At 34.5% G+C, this 27117-nt stretch overlaps 1 protein-coding gene and 1 long non-coding RNA gene across 5 annotated transcripts; both read right to left on the bottom strand.

Moving 5' to 3' along the window:
• Positions 1 to 1834: 1834 nt before the first annotated feature.
• LOC142624002 (PH, RCC1 and FYVE domains-containing protein 1-like) lies at positions 1835 to 10723 on the bottom strand. 3 transcript variants are annotated; one of them, XM_075797493.1, is made up of 9 exons: positions 10218 to 10723; positions 8578 to 8664; positions 7803 to 7904; positions 7596 to 7682; positions 7396 to 7500; positions 4707 to 6779; positions 4422 to 4568; positions 2971 to 3389; positions 1835 to 2497 (listed from the first exon to the last, which is right to left on the bottom strand). In XM_075797493.1, exons 1-9 carry the CDS (start codon positions 10263 to 10265, stop codon positions 2206 to 2208), a joined length of 3360 nt encoding a protein of 1119 aa, XP_075653608.1. In that variant the 5' UTR covers positions 10266 to 10723; the 3' UTR covers positions 1835 to 2205. The 3 variants fall into 3 exon arrangements, with proteins under 3 accessions (XP_075653608.1, XP_075653609.1, XP_075653610.1); XM_075797494.1 differs by having other exon boundaries at positions 7803 to 7892; XM_075797495.1 differs by lacking the exons at positions 7803 to 7904; positions 8578 to 8664; positions 10218 to 10723 and having other exon boundaries at positions 7396 to 7460; positions 7596 to 7651.
• A 3831-nt stretch (positions 10724 to 14554) lies between these two features.
• Positions 14555 to 17957, bottom strand: LOC142623681 (uncharacterized). Of its 2 annotated transcripts, XR_012842187.1 has the most exons (3): positions 16143 to 17897; positions 14946 to 15039; positions 14555 to 14830 (listed from the first exon to the last, which is right to left on the bottom strand). It is a non-coding gene; the product is annotated as an uncharacterized LOC142623681 (long non-coding RNA). The 2 variants fall into 2 exon arrangements; XR_012842186.1 differs by having other exon boundaries at positions 14946 to 17957.
• Positions 17958 to 27117: the final 9160 nt, after the last annotated feature.

Genomic DNA, 27117 nt, shown 5'->3' with positions numbered 1-27117 from the left:
AATGAGTTCAACAATGGTGTCAACCAGAGCACGATATTTTTTTTGGAGAGAATTTCAACATTTGGAGTCCGCTTTTGATGATAGTTTTTTATCATTAAATCAAGACACCGATTAGTTTTTTGATGTAGGCGGGGATTGAATCTCAGATTTTTTATACAACCATAAATTTTTTACCAATTGAGCTAACTGAAACCCACTACTAGAACTTGAAAGTCAATAATAACAGTTTGCTTCTTACTTTGCAAAGAAATTAAAGCATCCTACAATAAGAAACAATACCTAGTAATTGTTGGACGGTTAATGGGTCTCTCGTGCAATTAAAATCAGAATGGGCAAGTAAGACTAAATCATTGGTGGAAGTAAAGAAAACCCATAAAAAGTTGTGCCTTTCAAATAGCATTTAGGTGTGGAGAACAACAGTAAAGTGAACAGAGCGTGGGGCAGACAAACTGACTATAACAAGGTGCACAACATTAAAAATGTTAGGACAAGCTGCTAAATATTTGCCTATAGAGAGTAGTATCATGAAGAGTCTTGGCACTAGTGATATAAAGCTTGAAATTGGGGTCAAGAAGTGTTAGAAATTTTAAAATCAATAGATCCACACGAGAGCTAAGATTTAAGTCAATTTTGCTTGAGAGAGATAGTAGTCATCATCAGAAGTAGTCACCTCGAGATCAAAAAAGTAACTAAGATTGCCCAGATCCTTCATTTCAAAGTGGGGTTAAGTAATCGTTGAGTTTCTTAATCCCTACGACACCACCGTAGAATCTCTTTTCTAGGAGTAGGTTTTGATGTTCTCTTTGAATAACTCTAAGAAAATCTGCTTCATAGTCCCTTTGAAGTCGTGTATAAAAGGCCTTTGAATAGGCTTTTCTAGCAAATATGTGTAGCATTACTGTTGCATAAATCATATTCGTTCCTACTTTTTATATGTGCTGCTTAGAGTTTGAAACTGGTTCTTTCTACTTGATCACCAAAGTCCAAACCCACGAATATGGCCTTATTGCAAATGGTTGATGGCTACAGCTGCAAGATAACTTATCCTTCTTAAACTATATATGTTGGATATTTACAGTTTTCTAAAACTTCAGTTAGGATTTGGGTGCACAAGTTTTGGTTTTAGTGGTTGAGTACGTAGTATGATCTAGCAGAGAATTTTAGTGGAAGCAGGCAAAGGCGGAACGATAAGGAGAATTTTTTACTTTTACCTAACAATAGAAATTTAAGAATCTGAATTCTAAATTAAAAAAAAAATATATATATATATATATATATATATATATATATATAATTTCTGAATCTGGCTACACTCTACATACACTTATTTTTATTTTTTGGATGATGTCTACATACACTTCTTGAGATAACCTATAATTACTAAGTTTAAGCTTTTTTTTACATTGTATTTTTTATTTATTTATTGATGTGAATCACATTGTTAGATATTTTCCTTTCATTTTTGAGAGTCAATTTGCATACAGATATGGTAATTTATTTTAACGTTCAAAAAAAAAAAAAATGAAGGTGCCATGTAAAGTAACAATGATAGTATGGTGATCAAACTCTTTGAAAATTCACTACCCGTCAAGAGCTTCAATATATTATTCAGTGGCAACAAGAAGTCTTGCAGATCCTGAAAGGCCACATCAAATGTGAAAGATACCTGCATTGACCCCACAATATGAAATATAGGACTTGCAACATTTTTGGCAAAGAGAAACAGCCTGATTTGGTAATTTGATATATAAGAAATATGGGCTAGAACATCATTTTCCAATATCAAAGGGGATTTCTGACCCAAAGATGTACACATACACAGTGCTGTGCAGGTAATAGAACATCACAAACGGGCTTTTACAGTGGCATTGTAAAAACCTAGGGAATTCACATACTGTACAATGACAATGGCAATCACCAAGAGCCAAAAATAGTGTAGCAGACAAAAGAATAGAAAAATAAAATGAATTAAAGAATAACAGGTAAGCTTTTAATCTAAATTACATGACCTTCATGGTCCTGTTTCTCCACTTTGAATGAGGAGTTTGTTCTTTTGTACCAATTTCGGAAATGAAGTCCTCCCTAATTTGTTCTGAACAAGCATATGTTTAAACCTAATGGATAGTCAATGCCACTATTCTAAAGCAGGTCGCAACATACATAAACTTTCTACACGGCATTGGCAGGAGAGACTAAGTTATGAAATTAAGTTTGGGAAGATGCCAATGCCTCATTATTTTCCTCTATAGGTGCTGGAGTTTCATCGGCAGGTGCTGAAGTGCTAGATGATCCTTCATCAACAGGAACTGAAGTGCTAAATGATCCTTCATCAGCAGGAGGTGCATAAGTGCTAGGTGATCCCTCATCAACAGGCACTGGAGTGCTAGATGATCCTATTGAAGCAGGGCTTGCTGTTGGTGGACAGTATCTCTTAAGCACTCTATCTTTGTTTTTACTCCACCAATCTTCTGCCTGGTGCTCGTCAAATTTTCGTTTACTGGAGAAATTGAGGATGCAGATGTAGTGAAGTGACATAAAATAGAAATGTTGCATGAAAGATTATTGAACTCATTGAGTTGCATTAAGTTATCAACAATAATTTACTAATTAGAAATGGTGGAAACACACGGGAACAGACAAATACAAGCAATACCAACTGAATGGAGCTATGTCTGCATTAGACCCATATCAAACGTAAACAATATTATACTTAATTGAGAGCCTCATACATGCCAACCATATCCGCATGACAGAAAATATGTTGAATATAATTTTTACTTTTGGATGGTTAGCTTACATGCAGTGGACAGTACACACACACACACTCAAACATGCTGAAAAAAAAAAAAAAAAAATTTTGAGAACCATACATACATACACGTGCACATGCATGCACGCGCACGCGCAAACACACATTCTATGTAAAAGTGAATTTTCTACTTTAATTTAGATAAATATTTACTCAAGTACCTGAATCTCACTCGCTTGAATATTTTTGTACCGTTTTGAAGTAGAATGACAGTAACATAAACACCAGGCTCAAATTGTTCAATAACCTCTTTCTTTCCATTCCTCATTGTTGAAGATTCATCTGATATTGAGCCATGTTCTGCGCTATGATGAGATATAGCACCTCTTGTATTAGAACCAGATGATCTATTACTCTCTTGAAGAGAATTTCTCCCATTCTGGGACACGTCCGCAACCCTTGCAACATCTACATGACTGTGCGTCCTTTTGTCTTTCACTTTAAGAGACTCAAGGACTGTGAGAGAAGAATGATGAGATGTTGAAGTTGTGTGTAGAAGAGCTTCAACTTGAGAATGAATGGCATTAAAAGTTTCACTGTCTGAAACCTCTGGAGGCAGCATCTCTGTTACTTCCTTTAGCTGGTCAAGAATTGCAGTATGAACACAGTCTAATTAGCATGATTCACTAATAACTAAATCATTATCACAAATTTCCTGTCATAAGAGAGGATTCATGCCACTTAGATTTTGCAATATGAAAGAGCTGACCTAATCTAAACAGATTATTACCAAAGATAATCAAGTAAATAATAATTTTGCCTAAACTAGGAGTTCAATCGTTTCAAAATAATTTGGCCCAAAAAAAGAAATAAAAACTTTATCAAATAATCCTTGATGTAGTCCATATGATAATCAAATGAGCTAGGAGGTTCCACATTATTCACTGATCAGTCTGTTTCTCATAATTTCTTGATGTCAGATAGAGTTTGAAAAAAAATAACTTCAAAAAAAAAAAAAAAAAAATCAATGATTAACATTTTTCAAATGATGAGGTATGTTTTAATGAAAAACTGAACTTGGAGTCAACCCCCACCCCCCAAAAAAAGAACAAATGCACCTTTTAATCAATTTATTTTTTCCTTTTTGAAGCATTCTTTACATATTTTTAATCAGCAATTTGTATAGTGTTGGTTTAATTACATGAGTACTTGTTACCACTAATAGGTACACATTTGGTGCATTTAAAATATATCTGACATCCCAAATTGATTAAAAAATTCCGAGTAAAGAAAAGGTTGTAATATACACTGGTGTCAGAGCACATTGAACCTTTTCGATGATTCTTCTAATATTTTCTGTGGGAACATCAGATCGTATTTGTTGTATGCTGAGATTATTTAGTTTACAGTTGAGAATTACAGCAGCCACTGTAAGCTGCCTCAATCAGCTCTTAACTGTGAAATGGGAAAAGGATGTCTTGGATGAATCCCAAATTCGTGATTATAATGTTTCACCAAAATTACAGTAATTTTCAATTCCCAATCCTATAGGAAATCATTTTCCTTATTATTTTTGTTAATGTAGCAATTGTGCTACCACTGGGGACATTCTTTATATATGAAAGACCCCTCAATATCATTTACAAAGTTGGATATTTAGTAATTAAAATACCTGTTCTGCAACAGACTTGACGAGTTCTCTAACTACTCTACTTTTGGAAGATTCCTCCTCAGCAAATGAAGCAGCTCGTTTAGCATTTTGATTTAAATTCTTAAGCTCCAAGTCTTGAGCATCACACTTCTGCTTCAAACTTTTCACCTGAAGTGAAGGAGAGAAGAAAAAGAACGAATTAGTTATTTCTGAGCAACAGCTTCACGTTTTTCAATTACAAGCCAATAAAGTAATAGAAAGATGCATCAAAGAACATAATATTTACAGAAGGCGCATGATTAGTACTTGGTTCTGCAACTTTGATAATTCTTGATTCAGGAGGTCATTTGTCTTCCTGAGACTATCAATAAGACTCCTAGAAAATGCAGGAGTGGCTGAGGGTGGAGGGCTTGGTTTCCTAGAGTACGGTGAAGCAGGTCTCGAGTTTAGAGAAGAACGAGGCGATGATGGCAGAACAGGCCTGAAAGCATTTTGAAGAGCACTTAACGAACTTGGAAATGAAATATCTTTCAGTGGTAAAAGTGATGGAACTTGGGAAGTTCGGACTACAGAAGGAGATAAAGATCTGGAACCATGCTTTCCTGAATTGATCTCAAGGTATTTGACTGGTTCTGAAGTGGGAGACAGCAAAATTCTTGAAGACCTTACTTCTCCCCTTTCAAATCTTTCCCTGCTGCTATCTATTGAATGACGAGGGGCTGTAATTTTTCTACTTACATTAGAAGCGTTACCAGCCTCAGCAGCTTTAAGTTTTACAAAGCAAGCATCACATACACGATGGGGTTTGCCAGGAGTTGGAGCCAATGCTGCTTTCAATGCTTTTCTGGAACTACAAGCATGGCAATGCACCAGTCCACAATTGTAACAGTTGTGTCTCTTTCTAGTAAAACCAAATGCTTGCCTACAACCAGAGCAAACTGATTGGTCTGCTCCAGAGACCCATTTATGGATGCATATACTTGAAGTAAAATTTGAGCCACAGTAGATATTTTTTACATGTCTATCTTTTAAAGCTTCAACTAGTGTTGGAGATTTCCGATCTTCTATGTCTCCGTGTCCCAATCTTCCATTGGCGCCTCTCCCCCAAGTGTATACTTCACTTCTAGATGTCAGGACAGCAACATGATAGGCCCCACAAGATATTTCTTCAACAAATTCACCTACTAGTTTATCTTGTACCAAGCAAGGTACCCTTCCATCAGATAATGGGTTGCCTAGCTGACCATATGCAGTGCCACCCATGGTAAAAACATGACCTGATGTTGTGAGGGCCATAGTTAGGGTGTGTCCACAAGCCAGCTGGTGGAAGTTATAGTCAATAAGTGAAGAGACACAGGTGGGAAGAAGATAAGTATCCTTGTTTCCATGGCCCAAACGATTTTTGTCACCATCACCCCAGGTGAATAACTTTCTAGATGAAACATTTGCACCAGACTGACTCATGACCTCTACAATGGCTGCAGTATGCCATACTCCACATGCAACCTTAATAGTCTTCAGTCCACTCAGTGATTGTACCTCCTTGGGATATGGAACACTCTCGCGATCTCCATGTCCCAAAACACCATATGTTCCATCACCAAAAGTGAACATTTTTCCATTGGAAGTTGCCAATGCTGAATGCCAAGTGCCACATGCAACAGATAAAACCTGAAGTCCTTCTAAAGGACCAGCAATCCTTTTAGGTATCCAATGACTAACATCTGTGCCATGACCAAGAAGTCCAGAATTATGGGTACCATCACCCCAAGTAAATAAATCACCTGATGTAGATACAGCACATGTATGAAACTCTCCACAGGCAACAAAATCTATATTAGTAACTGCTAGGAACTCAACAAGACGAGGGTGGCTAAAGTCTTTATCAATCCCATGACCAAGTCTTCCTCCAGATTCCTCCCCCCAGGTAAAAACCTCACCTTGCCTTGTTACAAGAGCAACATGCCGCACACCACAAGAAATCTGATGAACATCAAGAACAACATTTGTCTCCAAGGGCCTAGGGATCAGCACATCAGTTTTAATAGGAATTGGGCTCACAGAGCCATCAGGAAAAATCCCATCACTCCAAACCTCTCCCCACACATAAACATCACCCAACGATTCTATGTCATCTGGTCCAGATCCTCCACTAGAACAGCTAGGAGTGCTTGAAACACTAATACGGACACCATCTCCAGTACTTGTTCTTAGTTGCATATTTGCACGTTTTGACCCCACATCTGAGCTTTTTGAACTAAATGTAGATTCACGAGAATTCGAATCAAGAGATGCCCTGCTTCGGGAAATACTTGAAGTGAAATCTAGAGTTGCACCAAAAGGACGACTATTCGGAGTAAAGCTACCACCTTCATGTGTCTTAAACAGAAACAAGTGGCTATAGGTTAGATGCTCTAAGAATATATCACCACAAAAAAAAGAAAAAAGAAAAAAAAAAGTTCAAAATAGCTGAGCCAACAATGTGTTTCTGAAATTGCTTTAAAATGCAAGTTTGTGTGAAAGAAATCATCAAACTAAATTTAATGTCCCCAGCCAATATCTAATATTACTTGTATAACCCTGTATTTCATACCTGGTTAAATTGACATGGAATACCAAATAGAGTCAACTTCAAGCTAATTTTTACTTTTTTAATTAGAAAAAAAAAAAAATTACATTTGACCTCTCTCAAGGTTTTGTGCAATTGCTACAACACCCCTTTGATTCAACTCAGACATTAACATTTCTTTAAAAAAAGATTGTTCACCAATAAATTCAGAAGGCACTGTTCACCAATCATTCTCAAGGCAAGATGCTGGGGTCAATTCTTCTATTGTTTGGCAGACTAGTTACAAGATAAACATCAATATTAAGTGCAAGGCCTGCATATCTCCCTAGTATATTAGACTTTGAAAGAAAGAAAGAACCTACAAAGCATCCAAATTGAAGAAAAACAAATTAATATCATAAATAGATGTGTTGAATGAGAACTCACATCAGAAATATCACTTCTAGTACGTCTAATATTCTGTTTTCCAGAAGAAATTAATGCCTTAAGTCCTGCAAACCATACCTCTGCCTCAGCTTTGTCCTTGCAGATCTATAAATATGAAAAGTCAAGTGCAGGCACTGGATTCAAACTTCTCATCAAGCTGAAATAAAATCAATTAGGAAGAATAATAGATCTTTACTAACCAAATCAAGTGATCGTTCACCGTTGTTATATAGAAGTGAAAATGATAAGTAATCCTTTTCAGGACGCAAATATCGTCTAAAAACAGCCTGTAAAAGAATTGCAAATACAAGTTATTTCCTGCCAAATTTAGGAAACAAAATCCTTCACCTATTAGTAAAAAAGTGATGGTTCCATCAATTGTGGACTTATATTGAATCTTAACTCACAGTTCTCTGTCCAGGGACAATCCGTGAGATGGAAGATAATTTCAGATTTCTTTCTTCTCCACGTGAGAACCAGATCAGTGTCGTTTCATCCTGTTTATACAACTAAATTTGAAATCATTCATACGCTTGAGATATCATAACTATCCATAGTGGAGAAGATGAATCTGATGCATATAGAACATAATAGACGAGCAAGTTTGGAATTCAAATTCGCTTGCATCACAAATGCATATGTATGTGTTTACCCCCACCAAAGATATACATAAATACATGTTTCACTATAACTTAAATCATTCAAATTCAGTTCATTAGTAAATTATGGAAAGTTCACATAAGCTGCCTGAATTTGAAGTTGAGTATATGAAACCAACAACAAACAAAAGGAGAACCCTCAACATGGGTGAAATTATAGACTTTGAGAGCATTATAAAGCAAGCAACGATTTTTTGGCATCAAATCTGTATGGCATCCGAATTGAGAAATCCTAATTTTTTCTGCATGCATATAGTATCCAACAAACATGACACATTACTAAGAATCACAGCAAGCACAAATTCTAATTGCTTCATCATTAAGCAAATATCACTTGCATGCTGATGCATGAAATATTTTTCAGCCTTCATTAAAAGGGCCATCTCTCTAAAAAAATCAAATCTGGATCATTTTTTTTTCTTCTTGTCATCTGATAATGGTCTATCCATAAATGGCACATCATGTCTAGAATGAAGAATTTTAAGAGATGAAATAATATCCATACTTATAGAGAATAACTCACCGCAGAAATTCTGAATGGGCAAAACTTAGGCTTCCCTTGTCGGCTATACTTGATTAACTGAGTACCTTTTTTCAAAGCAATGATTGCCTTCAAAACAGGTGAAAAAGAAAATCAAAAGATTAAAAATAAGATAAGGACTCAAATATCCCAATCCCAAGGTTTGTAAAACATGTAACAAGAAATAACTAGTGAAACAGCAGGCTCTTATAATACTGTAGCATCAGATTCGCTAAGAGTTAAGAGTTCCTGAATCGATACTTTCAGTGAACCTTTCTTTGTTTTTTTGGGCTTGAATACTTTCAGTGAATATAACTAGGTATTATTTTATCAAGAATTTTGTCAATTAGTTAATACTATCTGTTTTGTTCACCTTTTCTAATTCAACACAGAAGTAATAGATGCTGTTCATTTCTGTATGGTAGTTCTTCAATTTCAATTTTTCATTCCTAATTATATGTGCTAGTTGTTAACTTTTTGGTTTGACTAAAAGTTAAGGATTTTTTTTTCTTTTTTTCTTTTGGGTGTGTTTTTCATCTCTGGTTCCATAGTCAGAGTTATAATTACTTTATTCCCTATTACACAACATGTGACTCTGAGATTACTCATGATCAGTGTAATATTACGATTAGGAAAGTATAGTTTCATTATACATATCTTTCCTACATATGCAACACCTATTACATCTAGAATTCTATGCTTTCTACTACAACAATTCACTTCACATAATAATAACTTTACAAAATTGCTATACACAATAACGAATTTTACAAAAAACCAATAGAAAAGTTTAAAGTTTTATCTTCTTTTTTTAAAAGATTTATTTGGAAGAAAAGCCTTTTACATAACTTTATCTTTCCCTGTTGACTTTACTTCAGAGCCAGGATTTCTTTAACAGACATTGCTTTGATTGCCAAATTAAATATTAATAAATTACTGATTACTCAAAAGCTAAAATTGTGAAGAAATAAAGAATTTAATTATTTAACTATTATTTTAACACTCTTCCTTTATGTGTGGGCTCAAGGCCACTAGCTACCAATTCTCTCAAAAATTTAAATTGTTATAAAATAATGAAATTAAATATTTAACAATTATTCTAATTATGTCTATAAATACTTTCATATAGTCGTTACCATAGTAATATCGCCATGTAACAATTCAATTTTTCCAGAATTGGTTTTTTGCAATTTGATTTTAGGGTAAAACTTAGATATCTCAATTTCTCAACTAAATTCAAATTCAATATCAACAGTCTTTGGACATGATATACTATATTTTATTGGTAAATATAACCAGATATTTAATTTTTTTTAATTGGGGAATCTAATATACCATACCTAAAATATTTTCCTAAGTTTTACCTTCTCTTTTTTTTATATGGAGTGTGTGCATATTGAACAGGTTTACATCTAAAGATTTGACCCTGGATATTTCTTGAGATTCATTTAAAACCTCTTTGAGAACATACTTCTTCCCCATTCTACAGGATTTGTACATTGTTCCAAAAAAAAAACTCTTCGGACTATCGTTTCACAAAACCCATGTTACATGAAACATTAGATTGGAGAAAATCACAAATCCTGCAGTTTTGTGGGGGGAAACAAAGAGAGAATTAATAAAGGGAAAAGGAGAGAACTGACTTGCTCAACGTCACGCTCATGATTTGCAGAACTAACAGGATCTGCCATTCCATCTGTAAAGAAAGCGGAGAAGAAGACGAAGCTCAACCGAAAACTGCATCAGGCGGTAATGCGGTGGAGGAGACTTCCCTGCCTCTGTCTTCATAGATGCATACGCTGCTTTCTACTTCTTTTACTTTCACTACTTTTTCTACTTTGGCCTCTCATCAAAATTCAATTCCCCACTACCCAGAAGATTTATATACAGATAAACATATATGTTTTGCAATCTCAAAAATCACAAACAGCTTCAAAATGGGTGTCTTTTTGATCTATGAAAAACGGATGAGATAGATGATCAGATGAGAGAGATTTCATTGAACGTGAAACATGGTGCATGCATGCATGATTTGATTTTCTGAGGAGTGTTTGAGCGACCTGGGTTGGTTTGGGTGGGTCAAAGAGAACATGAACACAATGCAGAGAGAGAGAGAGAGGAGGCGAAATGAGAGGGAAGTACGCGGTCACATTGATTAGAGAGGGAGGTTTTGCAGCTGAATAAAGAAAACTAGGGTGAGATATTGGCGCTTTTCTTTACCTGCCTTCCACGTTGACCAACGCACCAACTATTACTATTACATTTCTTTCTTTGTTTTATATATATTCATATGTTTTTATGAGACAGAATTTTAGGATAGCAAACACTCACTAGTGTTCTTATATTTATATTTATTTTGATAAAGTTTAGTTACAAAATTGGTTGTAATTTTATTATATTTTTTGAAAATTTAACCTTTAAATTTCATGTCTTTATACTTTTAATATACATGTTAAAGTTTGTGTTAATCACATATTACTTATTATATGATTTATAAATTTATATTTTATGTATAATTTTAAATTACATAAACATATAATTTTAACAATTTAATAAAATCATAGCTATTGATCTTTAATTTTCTAAAAATTTTAAAAGCATGAAAGATATAAGAAGAATATATAATTCAATAGTAGATTTGTCAAAATTCAGCTCTAATAAAAAAAATATTGAATAACGTTATAGTTTAAGATTATAACCAATTTCATAACTAAATTTTGTCATTTTCATTTTACAAGAAATACTTAAATTAGAACTGTAAAGTGAATTTGATATTATTAGAAACAGACCCAAAAAAAAAAAAAAAATTGCTTATATTTTTAGTAGTCAATTGACTTTGTAGACACCTCATTATGTAGACGTGGGTCCTCTAAAGACAAATCATAATTCAACCTCATTAAAGGGTAAAATCGCCATTTGCATTGTTCAATGAACATGCAATTAATTCCAACATACACAGGACTTTACAATGATCAACAACTTGTTTATTACATGGGTTTAAATACATGTTTTCAATTTTTAAACAACATTATACATTTTTTTATACATTTTTTTATTCATACGTACTTCTAAAAAATACAAATAATATTACTAGAACAATGTTACCAAACAGGCCATTGGGTTACATATTGGATGCAACGATTGGACCATTTGATTTATAGATTAAACCACATGAATATTTAACGGTTGATATACATTCTTATAATTTAAAGCTTAAAGTAAGTGATTGTGATCAGTTAATTTTGATTGGACCCTAATATGATTTATTTTTTATTCTTTAAATTAATTACATTTCAAAATTTTATTGGTTTAAATTTTAGGACAAAGAATGTAATTAAAAGTGCTGGATAAATCCTAAGAGATAATTATGATTTTTGAATTTTAATATTTATCTAGTAAAACATATGATAAATTTGAATTACCATATGAAAAGATTCCAATGAGAAAGATATACCAACTAAAGCAAGACCCATTCAAATAAATAAATAATTGATGATATATTGCACGAAAGAAATACAAGAATTGTTAGAAAAAGCTATAAATAGAAAAGGCAAATTCTCTAGGAGCTATTCTGCCTTTTATTTACCCCAAAAAAAAAAAATGCTGAATTACAAATGGGGACTCTTAGACTAGTAATCAATTACCACCATTAACCAAAGCTATTCTTAGATTTTTTTTTTAATTAAAAAAAGGCTGTAACTTTTATTAAGATGAAGCAGACAAGTCAGCTAAGATTACAACATTGAGTTGTAGAGGAACATACTTTACACCATTAAACCTCTAACATGTCTAGCAAAGTAATGAGTAACAAAATTACTTAATCTTTTAGCATGAGAAAAACTAATATCAAGAAAGGTTTCTAAGAGAATCTTAGCATCATCAATTAATTAGGTGACCATATGTCCATATGACGCATAGGATTTGTAAGTGCACAATTTGTACCCGGTCCCAACCACGTGATGAGTTTAGGCCCAAAAAACCTTATACAATCAAATTTGTAAAGCGTGGGCTTGAAACCTAGGTTTTATGAATATTGGACAACAGATAGGTGGACCAGATTACCACTAACTACACAATCAATGGATAAAAATAACAGAAATTCTCATCGGACGTAAGCCGATGATGACTTGTATTGCTTTTCCTTCTTCAAACAATAGATTAAAATTGAAGATGATGTGTACAGTGCTTTCTTTCTCTCTTTTTTGTCCTATCTCTTGCTCTAATGCCTTTTTCGTTCTTTTATATCACTCTTCTTCTTCCCTTCATCTTCCATGTATAGCACAAATCACCCCATTAGATACTTGTCTCATCTGCCACCCTCTTAAAGTCTTCAAACAATAGCTATAAAGCTGGTCACTACCATTTAGAGGTCATTTCTCTATTAGTGCGGCCATAAAGGTAAGTGCAGAGCCTTTAATGCGGTGGTAGCAACTTTCTTCAAGATATTTCATATCCTTTCTTCCTCTCTGCTCCCTTGTAAAACACATCACCATACTCCAGACCTACTAGAATCTCCTTCTAAATATCTTAGCATATCTCCCGATCTTTACCTAACCTAGCCGAGGAGATGTCCCTCCTCGGACAAGTTCCTCTAACTTTTTTACCAACAACCCACTTGTGGGCTTTAAGGCTCTGCTCGGAAAAAACTAATACCTCGAACCCAGCCCAAGGCCCAAGAGCATATTTTAAACAATCTGACCCCACAGGATTGATGATCTTCCTCCCTCAAAGAATTGAACTATTGAAGACATAAAAATAAACCCTCTATGATAACTGAATAAATATTGATTCATAATAATAAGAATCTTTTAAGCCGATCATATACTGCATCAATATTCTAAAAATTAGACATGAAATGTGGTTTTTGGCAAATGCAAATCGCAGAAAGGACATAAAACTGCTTTCACAGTTCCATTGGGACATTATGAGTGGAATGTGATTTCCTTCAGCTTTATAAATGCTCCAAGTGAATTTTAGAACATTAAGAATGACATTTTTAATCTATATTCAAGTTTCTGAAAGTTAATGGTCTATATTAATGATGTTTTAATCTTTTCAATCTCAATCAAACACCACTTAGAAAAAATTGTCCGAATCGTCATAGAACATGGCTTAGTAGTGTCGGCATCAAAAATGAAATTGTTTCAAACCAAAGAAATATTTTTAGGACAATATATATCACGGTTCAATTACATGTTACTTGGTCATATTATTACGTAGTTATGTTGTAGTTTAAGTAGAATTTAAGTCAATCAATAAGTCCTAAAAAATCTTCTAAAAAAAAAAAGTCCTAATTTGCGTCAATAGTTTTATGTAATCTTTTGACTGCTTAATCTTTTGACTACTAATTTGAGTCCATAGTTTAATGTAATCTTTTGACTACTAATTTGAGTCAATAGTTTAATGTAACCTTTTGACTGCTTAATCTTGGAACTAGGGAGAATATTTTCTTTATGGAAGCTTTTTTTTGGTAAACCGGAATTTTATTTCACTATAAGAAAAAACGTACTATTGCGGCGGTTCTTCCCATCATTGTTGCGGTGCCACTATAAATAATTGACATTTTAGTATTTTCTTTATGGAAGCTTTTTTTTGGTAAACCGGAATTTTATTTCACTATAAGAAAAAGCGTACTATTACAGCGGTTCTTCCTGTCATTGTTGCGGTGCCGCTATAAATAATTGACATTTTAGCGGTAGGCAATAAACGCCGCTATAGGGTTTCATGTACAATCAATCATATGCACCTTTTAGCAGTGGTTATGCCCACCGCTATATGTTTGAAGCTTTAGTGATGGGCTATAAACGCCGCTATAAGGCTTTAATTATAACATAATTTTAGACTTTTAGCAGCACTTTTTGTACGCCGCTATAGGTTAAATTTTTTTCCCTTGGGTTTAAAACCACAGTCCCATTACAAACAACATATAATAATTTTTGTTCTATTGAGACAATACCACAAATGTGACTAACACCACAAATGTCTCCAAACTAACATTATATTGATATAAAAATATATTATCAAATACATAACATTGTCTATAACCATCATCAAAGTTCCAAGCTAATACCACAATCAAAGTTCCAAAGTGTTTAAAAATATCCTTCAACACTTCCAAAAAATGTGGTTGTTCAAATGTAGTTCTTTGTACACAAAAAGTCATTGAACACCAACATAAAACTTATAAGCAGCTTGGTTGATGGGATGCAACTGATGATTTTTGGAGAGTTGGAGATTGTTGGATCGGATGAACGTTCTACATACAAACCAATATTACTCAATAAGTGGGTGCATATAAATGGATAGAATAGAAAAGGGCTTAAATATGAAATAGATAAACACAAAATATTATAGAAACTCATAGATCTGACCTTAAAGGTAGAAAACGCATCAGAAGCAACATCAAAAGTAGGCAACTCCACAAATTTAAAGACCAACTCAAAGCTTGCAGACTCCAATATGTATCTGCAAAATCACTACAAAATTTAAACATGTGAAAAAATGAAACTTGCTTGCCACAAAGTAAGAGTGCATGCCAATAAAAATTCATCAACAGAAGCAAATGCCACAAGAACTACTTTTACTTTTAGCAACACCAAAGCATTACAATCAGCTTAGAATTTCTAATGTTTAACAACTGTATAACATGGATTTTAACGTGAGTGATAAATCCTAAATTTCTGAAGCAATGCTACTTCCATCATCACATTCCATATAAAAACAACCAAATCTTTTTTTCTTTCTTCCACAACACAATAGAAGCCCCTAAATCCTTTTAAGTCTCAGAAATAACAGGTTGAACACTAGATACCCTTCTCAAAATAGAGAAAGATACCATTGAATACAAAAGTCAGTGATCGGACTACCAAATAATTGGATGCTGGTCCAATTATGTATTTTACAAACTATAACTGGAAATCTCAAACCAATTAAAGTTGTGGTTTTGCAAACAAAAATGGCATGACTGGCTGCTTGGTTTTTGAACAATTTGAAGTGGGATAAATGCTACTAGCCAACTACATGACATACGTGCGCTGCTATAATTAGGGTGGAATGTAACTTATCAAAATAAAATTGGGTGTTCTAAAGACATAAAGCAAAGAACCTAACATACTACAAACTGCTACTATAATTTAATAGCATCCAAAATTGTAAACATACTATAAGCATGTCCATCACATCCTAAAGTAGGCTAAGGAGAGTAGTATCATATCTATGATGGCTTAATTAACTAGTCAAGTGACCCAACAACTAGCTATGTTCCTAAGAAAACAATGAATTTGAACGCATACAAAAGTTATCAACACATTTGGTAACTATAACATCATTATTAGCAATATTCTTTGGGAATGAACATCTCTTTAAATATCCCATTTCATTTTAGTGTTCCTCATGTGTGAAAGAAGCCCCTAAAATGAATTAATCAAATAAAAACAACTCAACAAGAATAATCTAATATTACACAAAACAATCAACACTCCCAATATCATCTAAAACCACCTTATATCTCTATGCAAGCCACCTGCTTGCCCCAATTCAACAGTCCACCACACACACACACAGAGTACCTTAAGTCTAACACAAACAAGTTCACTTGCTTTGTTCACATGAACTTGTAATGCCTCTTCTTTTTGCAATCTGCCAACAAGGAAAGAATATATATATAAACATAAGTTCATTTGTAATGTCCTTTTCTTCCTCTACTTTAAGTGAGAACTGAACCTACAATCTCTCCTGAGTCTCTTACCACCTTAGTCGATGCTTAGGGCCTATCTAGAGATAAGTTTTCACAGAGTCTCAAAAACAATCACAATATCAGATTGCAAAATTACACAACTTATAAATATAAAGTGGTTTCTTATAATAATACTGATAAACTGCAGATGATTAAATCAACCAAAATCTTGTTGAATGTATTGAAACAATTGAAAATCAATAATTTAATCAACTAAAATCTTGTTGACTGTAGTGAATCAATTGAAAAATAAGAAGCACTTTTAATGTATATATGTCCAAACCCAAATTACAACATATAAACACTTTTAACGAATATATGTTCAAAAAAAAAAAAAAACCAAGCACTCATTGTACATACTTGAGCACCAAACATACAAAGAAAAGAATGGCAATTCAGGAACTAAATACAGAGTTATTCCACAAGCTTGTATGCTAGTAAACCTAAACTTATCATCTATAGAAAAGATTCTAGCTTCATTGCCAGTTAATTGTACTAGTGCTAGAGGTCATTATTACCATATAAAAAGCATATGGAACTTAAAGTTACAAAGAACATGAACGCTTATTTTTATATGAAGAGTGCCATATTTTGTTTCCAAGCCAACAATGCCCTACAAGAAAAGCCAATATATATAAAACTAAGAGAAAGTTATAACTAAAGAACCAAAATAAAGCCAAAAAAGAGAGAGAGGACAAACTGTACCCTTGTCCACTCTCCCTTAGTTGACATACTTGTTGTAGGCACAGGGAACAGTTTAATTTTATTGCACACGCTCCCTCTCTTCCCCATATCCCCCACACTTCAATTTTCTAATCATGCTGTCCCCAAACCCATTCATCTTCTTCACTATTCGCTTTTCAATATGACTCGCTCTCTCTCTCTCTCTCTCTCTCACCCACATAGCTCCCGTCTGTCACACATATCTAAGCCACAATTTTTTTTTTACCTTTAACACCATTTTTATATTGACCCCATTGCTATTTTCTTATTCTTAAATTTCTCTCTTCTTATAATTATTATCTTCATGTCCCTACTCTTTTTCTATTATACAATGCAAGGATTGCAAGAATTGAACCATACCCTTAATATTAGATAAGTAGTATTCATAATAAACCAAAAATCCATTTATCATGTCCATATGAATAGTATAACAATCAAGTACCCTCCATCTAATCACTCTTCTAGTAGTTATATATAATTCCTAGCCAACAAAAATTAGCTAGGCTCTTAGATTGTAATATTCAAAGGTAAATAAAGGGGAATAGAAGAAAGAAATCTAATGAAAGCATGAAGAACATTTAAAGCAATTACTTATCCTCTTTTGATTAATCACAATTGCCAAAATAAGAAACTAAGAATAATTGACAAAGCACCTACAATAGAGCCACCGTGAATTGGAAATGTAAAGCAATAGAGCACATTAAGAGAAGTAAAATAAGACAAAGCAAACACCTCTTTACAATGTCATTTCCCAATATCATCAACAATAAAATTATATTTGTTTTGCTTTAAATGTAGATTAGAAGTGGTTTATATGTATATATATATATATATATGTAAAACTATTAGTAGAGACTAAAGATTATAAGAGAAATAGAAATTTGTGGAAAATGAAAATCTGACTAAGGCAAAAAGAAATCTACAAAGTTGAAACAAAAATTCCGATGGACTAACCTTAATAGTGTCATAGTGGTTCCATCCAACCTAAGATGAAAGCTTGCCCAATAAACAATACTTATGTCCAGCCTAAAGCCTCAAAACCATCAGGAATGATCGTCCATTTGATCTTATCATACGGAATAAATTTAAATATAAATAAACATCAAATCCTTTTCATTAATTAATATAATTTAGTGCTAAATTCCTAACGATCCTACCTCAATTCCTACCTTTAACATATAAGACTCTTACTGAAGTAACAGTCATTGCTGCAATTTTTATGCCTAACAATTTAGGTTAACAATATAGTTAGTTGGCAAACCAGTCATGGAACCTCAATAATTATGGCAAATGCATAACCAGGTTTCATGCTAGAAACTGAAATAATAGCAGAAGTTCTGATTTTTATTTTTATTTTTTATTTTTTATTTTTTATCCCAGCTTGTCTTCCCATGATGTTTTTGTGGGATGACAACCTACATGATACCCTCCAATAACCCCACCCCATCCTCCCTCTCTTATTACCTTCAACAAACCTTCTGCTAATAATAAATTTTTATTTTTATTTTTAATTTCTAAAAGAAGGAATAGAGTTCATATTTTTCTAAGGGATAATCTCTACCACCGCGCACCCATGATGCGGTGGTCACTTCAAAAGTATAAATGCTTGTGGGATGTAGAGGGTAAAGGCCGGAGCTCAAGTCTCTAGGATAGAGCTTTACACACATATACAATTAAATTAGGCTAGAGTAGAATTCTATCTTGTATCAAAAAAGAAAAATGGATAATCTCTGTTAATTAAAAAATGAATATAAAATTGCACTTCCAATAATTAACTAACATATTTATGATTAGTTAATTCACACGCCCTTTCTGAGTATAGGATTTAGATTATGACTTGCTAGATGTAATAAATTAATTCATTGTTAATCACTGCCCTTCTTGCATTGGAAAATTAGTTGTGTTTTACAAGAAATCTTAACTCATCCCATAAATAGAATTGGTGTGCTAATTGTGCTTTAATCAATGTTACTATGATATTAGAATTTGTATGGATTTTTTATTTTATTTACAATTATTATAATTTATGTACTTATAACATATAAATTATGTCAACCATTTCAATTTTTTGGGTCATATTTATTAAACAGGTGAAACAAGTTGTCTTTACCTAGACACGACTCCAATGAGGGTTATGTTAGGAATGATGGGGTTTTGACATGATTTTTAAATGGATCATGTTTGTGTCAACCCATGTAATTGAATCTCTCTACCTTGACACGACTCCAATGATGCCTACCTCAACACAACATGCATATGACCCACCAACATAAATTGCCACCCCTATGTTCAATACCTTTTGTTTTGTTTTGTTTTTTTGACAAAGCCTATGTTCAATACCTTGTTGTACTTCTACCACACCTATAATTATATTTACACCTTTATACAACTCTAGCTAGGTTAAGGGCCTATAAGACAACTGTACAGCTATTTACACAGCATAGCAATATGGTACATGTCAAAATGTCTGAAAAAATGTGTGTTGAAGATCACAATGAACCCACTTAATAGGAAAATAAAATGAAGAAATAAGCCATGTAGTTACAGCATTACATATATATGTTTGTTCTCCATCTCTAAACATTCAAGAGAAAAAATATAAATAAATTAAACAAAAACCTCTTTACAATGTCATTTTACATATTATTTATTTCTTTATTCATATTAAAAGACCCAAACCCAAAGCACTCACCTATTTTAAGGAATACCTTCACAAGATACAACTTATTAAATTTTGACTTTCTTTGTGACAGAATTGAAAGAAACCAATTTTAAACACACTTATTACCATACTTATGTAAAAAATTTAAGCATATGTTCACGTTAAAATTATTCAGCAGAAAATAAATTAAAAATAATACTAATAATTCCAAGTCAAGAACAATAATGCATAAAAACAAGCACATAAGCCAATACCCATTTCAAGATTCAACTAAAATAACAAGTAAGAAATGATAAGAATGTCCACAACCAAAGAAACCGAACCAATCCCACACAGTCCCAAAAGTCTAACTAGAATGATCAAACCCACAGGTACGGTACCTGAAAATGGGCTTCGATCGGCGGCATTTGCAAAGGCAGTTCCTCTCATCAGTGTGGTCAGTAGACGAATGACTGGTCTACTCCTTCCTGAAAATGGCCCGCGCTTGATTGAGAGAGAGAGCCCAAGAGCTCTAGCGGCGGTGGAGGCTAGTGAGGATGGTCGGTGAGGATGGAGAGAAAGAGAGAAGAAGAGTGACGACTTAGAGAGAGGGAAACAAATTTTGGGGGAAAAAACCTAAGTAAAAAGTTAGATTTTGGCTTCGTGGGGATGAAAAAGCTAAGTGAAACACGTTAGGAGGGAAAAAAAATTTTGGGAAATTTTGGGTAGGAAAAATAAAAGAAAACAGATTTATTTTGAGGAAAAAATAAAAATAAAAGAAGACAATTTTAATTGATTACCATTTTTGACTGGCAATTACCATTTTGTCATGCACTTTGTAATTATACACGAATCAAACGCATCTCTATATCTAAGTGAGTTAATGAGTGCAATATATTAAGAATTTATATTAATGAGCTATGAAATAAAATTAAAAAAAAAATCACATATACTCAGTAAAAATCACCACACAACTTTCTCAAAAATAAAAAATACCACAAAAAAAAAATTATCACACGATTTATCCTATTAAAAATTAAAAAAAAAAGATTGTTAGGACATATGTTATTGGTTGTTAGAAACATACATTAACATTTTATGTAATTGGCTAATTCTTTAACAAAACGACTTTACTTGTAATTTGGTATATCTAGGATGTGTTTAATACTTCAAGGAACAAGAGTTCAAGTCCAAGTATTGAAGCCATGCAAGTCTGTTTAAGATTCAAGCTAAGAAAGTGTTGTTCATTAAAACTCGACAACTAGTATCTATCGAGACCTCTAGAGTTGTTGAAGCCCGTGGCTTGACAGCAGCTCAATAGATAGGCATCTGTCGAGGTTTATGAAAAACAGAATTTCAGATCTGTTTTGACTCCAATCTATGATTATGTGTTTGGTCTTTCTTTTCTCACAACCCTAAACATATATAAAGATTATTTTAAGGGCCTTATCTGGTTACACAGCTGAGAGCACAATTGCACAAGAGCATAATTCTACAAGTGTGACCGGAAACCTAGTTTTGCCCTAATTCTTGAAGAAGTTGCTGTGTTTGTACACCATAGGGTTTTGTGACCAAGTAACTTCACAATCTTCATTTGTTGAAGAGAAGAAGAATTTTGCAACCAACATCTTTCTCAAGTTGGTGATTGAAGTCGCGTATTGGGATCCGCACAATTGGTTAGTCACGTACTGGGAGCCGTGCATCAAAATGAGAGATTGTTACTACAGAACAAGTCCAATTAGGTATTGGGGTAAGGGTTCAACTGTAGGTTGGTATAAGGTACTGAGATTTCTTTACTTGTAACTGCTTGTTTTGATAATAGTGGATTCTCGGGAATGGTGACTTTAAAATCACCCGGTTGGATTTTTGCCTTGGCGGTTTTCCCCATTCGTAAACAAATCACCGTGTCAAATTTGTTTTACGCTACATTTAGTTTATTGGTGATTTGTTTGTGCTACCACGTGTTTGCATGTTAAATTGATTAATTAATTAAACTTCGCTAATTAATCAATTAATTCATCACAAGCGGTTAATACATTTTTAGCCTATCAAGTGGTATCATAGTGGACACACTCTAATTAGGGTTAATCTTTGTGTGTAATCCATTGACCCCTATTTGTCACGGATAGAGGACAATCTTTAATTATACTTCCTTTATTTTATGGAACTAACTATGCATACTGGAAAGTACGCATGAGAGCTTTTTTGCAGTTTCTAGATGAGAAGGCGTGACAAGCTGTAGAGATTGGTTGGACCAAGCCAAAGGAAGCATTGGCCAACTGGGATGATGCTAAGATCAAGGCGGCAAACTTCAACAGCAGGGCATTGAATGTCTTATTCAGTGCAGTCACTAATAAGGAATTCAAGAAGAAATCCTCAACTGAAACTACAAAGGAAGCATGGACTATTCTCCAGACAACCTATGAGGGAACAAAGGTTGTTAAACATTCGAAACTACAAAGGCTTACTACAAGCTTCGAAGAAATTAAGATGGAGGAGGATAAATTGTTTGATGAGTTCTATGCCAAGCTCAAGGGCCTAGTGAACTCTGCTTTTAATCTTGGGGAAACCATTCCAGAACCCAAGATTGTAAGAAAGGTGCTCAGATCTCTACTTGAAAGATTCCATGCCAAGATCACTATGATTGAGGAATCAAAGGATATTGATAAAATTCCTTTGACAGAGCTGGTCAGAAATCTACAAACCTATGAGTTGGGTTTGTTTAGAATCGGGAAGTCTAGCAAGAGCAAGAGCATGACACTGAAGGCCAAGAGCAGTGAGACAAAAGAGTTTTCAGACAATGAAGATTCTAAGATGAAGTCCTACATCACCAGAAAATTCAAGAAGTTCATGAAGAATGCCAATGGGAAGGGCTTTGACAAGGACCGCAGGCAATCCAGTTCTTCTCAGTTCAAGGGCTAAGATAAAGGGAAGAAGGATGCTAGAGATGGTAGTAAATACACTGTTCCTACTGGACCTAAGTGCTTTGGACACATGAAATAAGAGTGCCCTACATATCTCAAGACTATTGAGAAAAGCAAGGCATTTGCTACTATATTAAGCGACACTGAGCCTGAAGATGATTCCGACAATGAGGATGATAGAATCTTGAATTCCTTCACTGTCACAGTCAATCCTACTAAGGGGATTGTTAAAGATGTGGATGAAGAAGAGGAATTGGTGGAGTCCAAGTTTGATAAGATGGATGAACAAAATGACATCCACACAGCCTATGCAAAGTTATACAAGGTCTCAGAAAAGCATGAGAAGTTGTATAGGTTGACCACCAAGAAGCTCAGTGATGTGGAGCTTGAGCGTGAAAAGCTTTCCATAAAGATTAATGAAGCCAATCAAACTATTGGAGCACTGAGGTTTGAGAATAACTTCTTGGCTGAAAAGATCAAGAAGCTTGAGGCAAAACTGTTCCAAGTTAGAGCTAAGCTAGAAAGGACTTCAAGCGCTAAGTTTGATGAAATGCTCAGTCTTTAGAAATCTGCTTTCAATCAAACCGGTTTAGAGTATGAATGCTCTTTTTTAATATTACTTCTTCTAGTAATACTTTTTTTGTTCCTCCTAGTAATAATGTTGAAATTGAGAACACTAATGTCAAAACTGAATTAGTTAGTGAGAACATACACAAGGGTAAATCTATCTTAGGAGCACCTTCTAAGCAAGATAAGAAAGAAGTTAAAAACCCTAGGGCTAAGAAGGTTAACTCTCAAAAGTTTAAACAGAAGAAGTAGCATCTCTGTCATCACTGTGGAGTAGCTGGTCATACTCGACCGAATTGCTATAAGTGGTTAGTCACTCAAAATAGCAATAGCATGATTGCATCTGGAAACCAGAATCAGTTTCCATCTTCCTTTGCTCCTCTTGGAGATCTTCTCAAAGCCCTCATGTTCTTTTCAAACTTGAACGGTTTCAATTCTTCCCCTTCATCGCTGGTTCAAGGGTTTGCGAAAAGAAAAGGTTCTTCCAAGGTATGGAAGGAAAAGGGTTCCAAGTGATTTAGTCACTTTCTCTCTCTTTATCCCCTTCTTGTTTTTGGTTTTGCATTACTTGAGTGTTTTGCTTTACTGTTTTGAGTCAATCTAGTTTTATGCATTGCCTTTGTTTTGTTTTACATGTTTTTGTTTGTTAGTTTTCAATTTTATTTATTTTGTTTTTTGATTTAAAAATTAAAAAAAATTAAAAAATTCAGAAAAATACAAAAACAGTGTGTGTATGTGTACATTGGTTCTTGTGAACCTTAAAATGGCCATTGAAACAAAGTTTTCTAAACTTTGTGTCTCTTGTAGCTTAGATGAGCATCTCTATGCATAACTAAGCAAGTGAGTTTTGTGGCTCTTTGTTTGTGATGAGTGAGGTTAAGTGATCTTTTGTATTTAACACTTGTATCGCTCTTTTTGATGGAAAGGACTAGAAAATCCTAAGAGAAAAGCATAGATAACCATCTCACCACTGTTACCCGCCAATCATGAAATGACATCTGTATGCTTCGGCATAGCAAACGTGCAATGTCTAAAAGCTTAACATAATGGGGTATTGTTTTTCTCTCTTTTATATACCCATGCATGATTAGCTTAATAAAAGGAAAAATATGCAAAGAAAATAAAAGCAAAAAGAACAAAATGCTTTAAAACATGATTGCAAGTGTGTATTCTAGGAGATGTAGGAGTTATAGGATGTACCTCGAAGGTGATAGTCCACATCAAATGGTTATGATCGTATGTGAGTTAAATTGATTTACTCATACCCCAAATCGTCATAACATAGAGACACTTATGCAATCTTGCGATGTTTTCACACACAACACGCAAAACTCTTTGCTACTTTTGATACATATGCATGGGCAATGTGATTTGGTCATCACAAGGTTTACATGTGTTAATGTTGATCACTAAACTTTCTTGACTTGTTTTAAAATATAAAATTAGTTAGACTTATTTAGTGTGTGTGTGTGTTTTGGGATCTATGTGCTTAAAATTGTTGTTGAGAGATGATTTTGAGATCTTAAAATGTTACTTGGATCCTTGGTTGAGTTGCATGCTTGATTGCATTCATATTTGTGTTTTTCTCTTATTGAAAAACCGTTTTTAAGCAACCTCGACAGCTCCTCGACATCTCTCAATACCTGGCATATCTATCGAGCTCTTCAATTGATTTTTATCGCAATCTCGATACCTCTCGACAGTTAGGTGGATCGATCGAGAAATCTCCTATTCCTTCGATAGCTCATCGATACCTCCTCGATCCATTAAGCTTATGTTGTGGACACCTTTAGACACCTCTCGATAGCTGCGTTTGTCTAAGCTTCTAAAGCTCAACATCTCTCTCAACACCTCTCGACACCTCTATTTGTCGTGATTTACTGAACACCTATATATAGGTTTCAGCGTGATCCGATCCTCATTTTTTCTCGATCTCTCTCGATCTATCCACGCCTGTTCACCTCCCAAACACTCTCTTCTCTTTTAAAACCTTCAAACCCACATGATTTTTGGCCTTTTCTTGCTTCAAATCACTTGGTATGATCTCTCTTTCTCTTATTCTTCATGATCTTTTCATGCATTCATATCTAGGTTTTAAGTTTTTGAAAATTTTTGGGGTTTTTCAAAATTGTTGAGTTTTTGTGAAATTTTTGGGATGGGTTTTGTAGATTTGATCTTAAAAACTTCATGCATTGCATCTCATGTGCATAATAACTATATTTTCATGCATTTAGATGTGTGTTATATATGTTAAACTGTTTGTGTGCTGGTAGATTTGGATTAGGTTGAGCCTATGATGATTTTACTGTTCAACGTCACTTGTTCATGCATTTTCATGCATACGTCCTTTACATTCAATACATTTCTGTATATTTGAATTGCTTGAGACTTTTCTAAGTGTTTCTTTCTTCCCCCTTTCTCTCTAGTTTACATTAGTGTGTCAATGGCACCGAAACGTAAGTCTACTCTGTCATAGAACCCTCTTCGTTCTAGGACCTCTTTGTCTTTTGATCCTACCCCCTCTTCTGTTCGGTTCCGTGATGAGAAAGTCCAAAAGGACTTCTTGGAGAACTTCTCTAAACAAGGTGTTCATTCGGAACGCCAAGTTATTTTGTTGGATTTTACTGACACTGACCTTCCCACTGTCTTTCACAGTCGGGAATGGGAGTCACTGTTTGATGTCTCGGTCACATGTCCTTCCGTGCTAATACAGGAGTTCTACTCCTACATGCATGGAATTGATACTTCAATACCTCTCTTTCATACTCGCGTTCAAGGTACGCGTATAGTGGTCACATCGGAGTTGGTATCCGATGTGCTCCGTGTCCTGAGGGTTGTGCATCCTGACTACCCTAGTTATGAGCATCTGAGGACTGTTTCCAAAGATGAGAGGATTTCTGCTTTCTGCGAGCGCCAAGCTGATTAGGGCGATTATTAGTTTACACCATGTTCGACCTTTGCTAAAGGTCCTAGATTCATAAACATGGTGATGACGTTTGTTTTGCACCATCTCTCTCACTATAACTCTATCACAGAGCCCCGTGCTCGATTTTTGCTTTCCCTTCTTGAGGATCTCACTATAGATTTTCTTTCACATTTCATTATTTCTATCATAGATATGTATAGGGATACAGCGACCCGTGATAAACTTATTTTTCCTTCACGGATTTTATGCCATTTTTATGTTCCTTTTCCCTTGTCTGACCACTTCTTCGTTATGTATGCCATTGACTACGCTATCGTTAAACGGAGCGAGGCGCAGTTTCGTTCGAGGCGATTGGGTTCAGCAGCTCCTCCCACTTCTTCAGTTCCATCCACCTCCGCTCCCTCTACTTTAGTGAGAGGTGTGACTTTGGATGCGATCATGGCGCAGCTTTAGCGCATGGATGCTCACCTTGATACATTTTCTACTGAGTTGTATCAGGTGAACATCCATGTTGGCCGTATTGCTAGACAGCAGGCTTACCTTGGTGGCTTTGTGGAGTCTCCCTCTCCTCTTCCGGAGGCATTGGACGATGATGGTTCCGACGACGACGATGATGATTAGGATGGAGATGCTAGCTCTTTCAGCTCTGACGTTGACACTCTTACCCTTTGTCACTCGTGACAAAAAGGGGGAGTAGTTTTGGTTATGAGAGTAGTCATGCTTAGGGGGAGGGTTAGTATATAGGAGATTTTTGTTAGGGGGAGTGTTAATATAAAGGGATGTAGTGAGGATTACTTGTATCTTTTTCTTTTCTTTCTTTTAGATATATATTGTTCTTGTACCTTAGGTCTTGTGACCATGTTTACATACTTTGCACTTATCTTTGATATATATGTGATGATGTATGTTTTCTTCACTTATTTCTACATGTGTTGTTTTTTTTTTTTCTCTCTTTATACACATGTTTCTTTATTTGTATGCAATCTATTATTTCTACTTCACACAAAGATGTCTTGATGTGTTTTGT

This window comes from Castanea sativa, chromosome 2 (genome assembly GCF_040712315.1).
Source record: "Castanea sativa cultivar Marrone di Chiusa Pesio chromosome 2, ASM4071231v1".
NCBI lineage: Eukaryota > Viridiplantae > Streptophyta > Magnoliopsida > Fagales > Fagaceae > Castanea > Castanea sativa.
The sequence above is the reverse complement of the archived record's forward strand: the minus strand, read 5'-3'. Positions and strand labels throughout refer to the sequence as shown.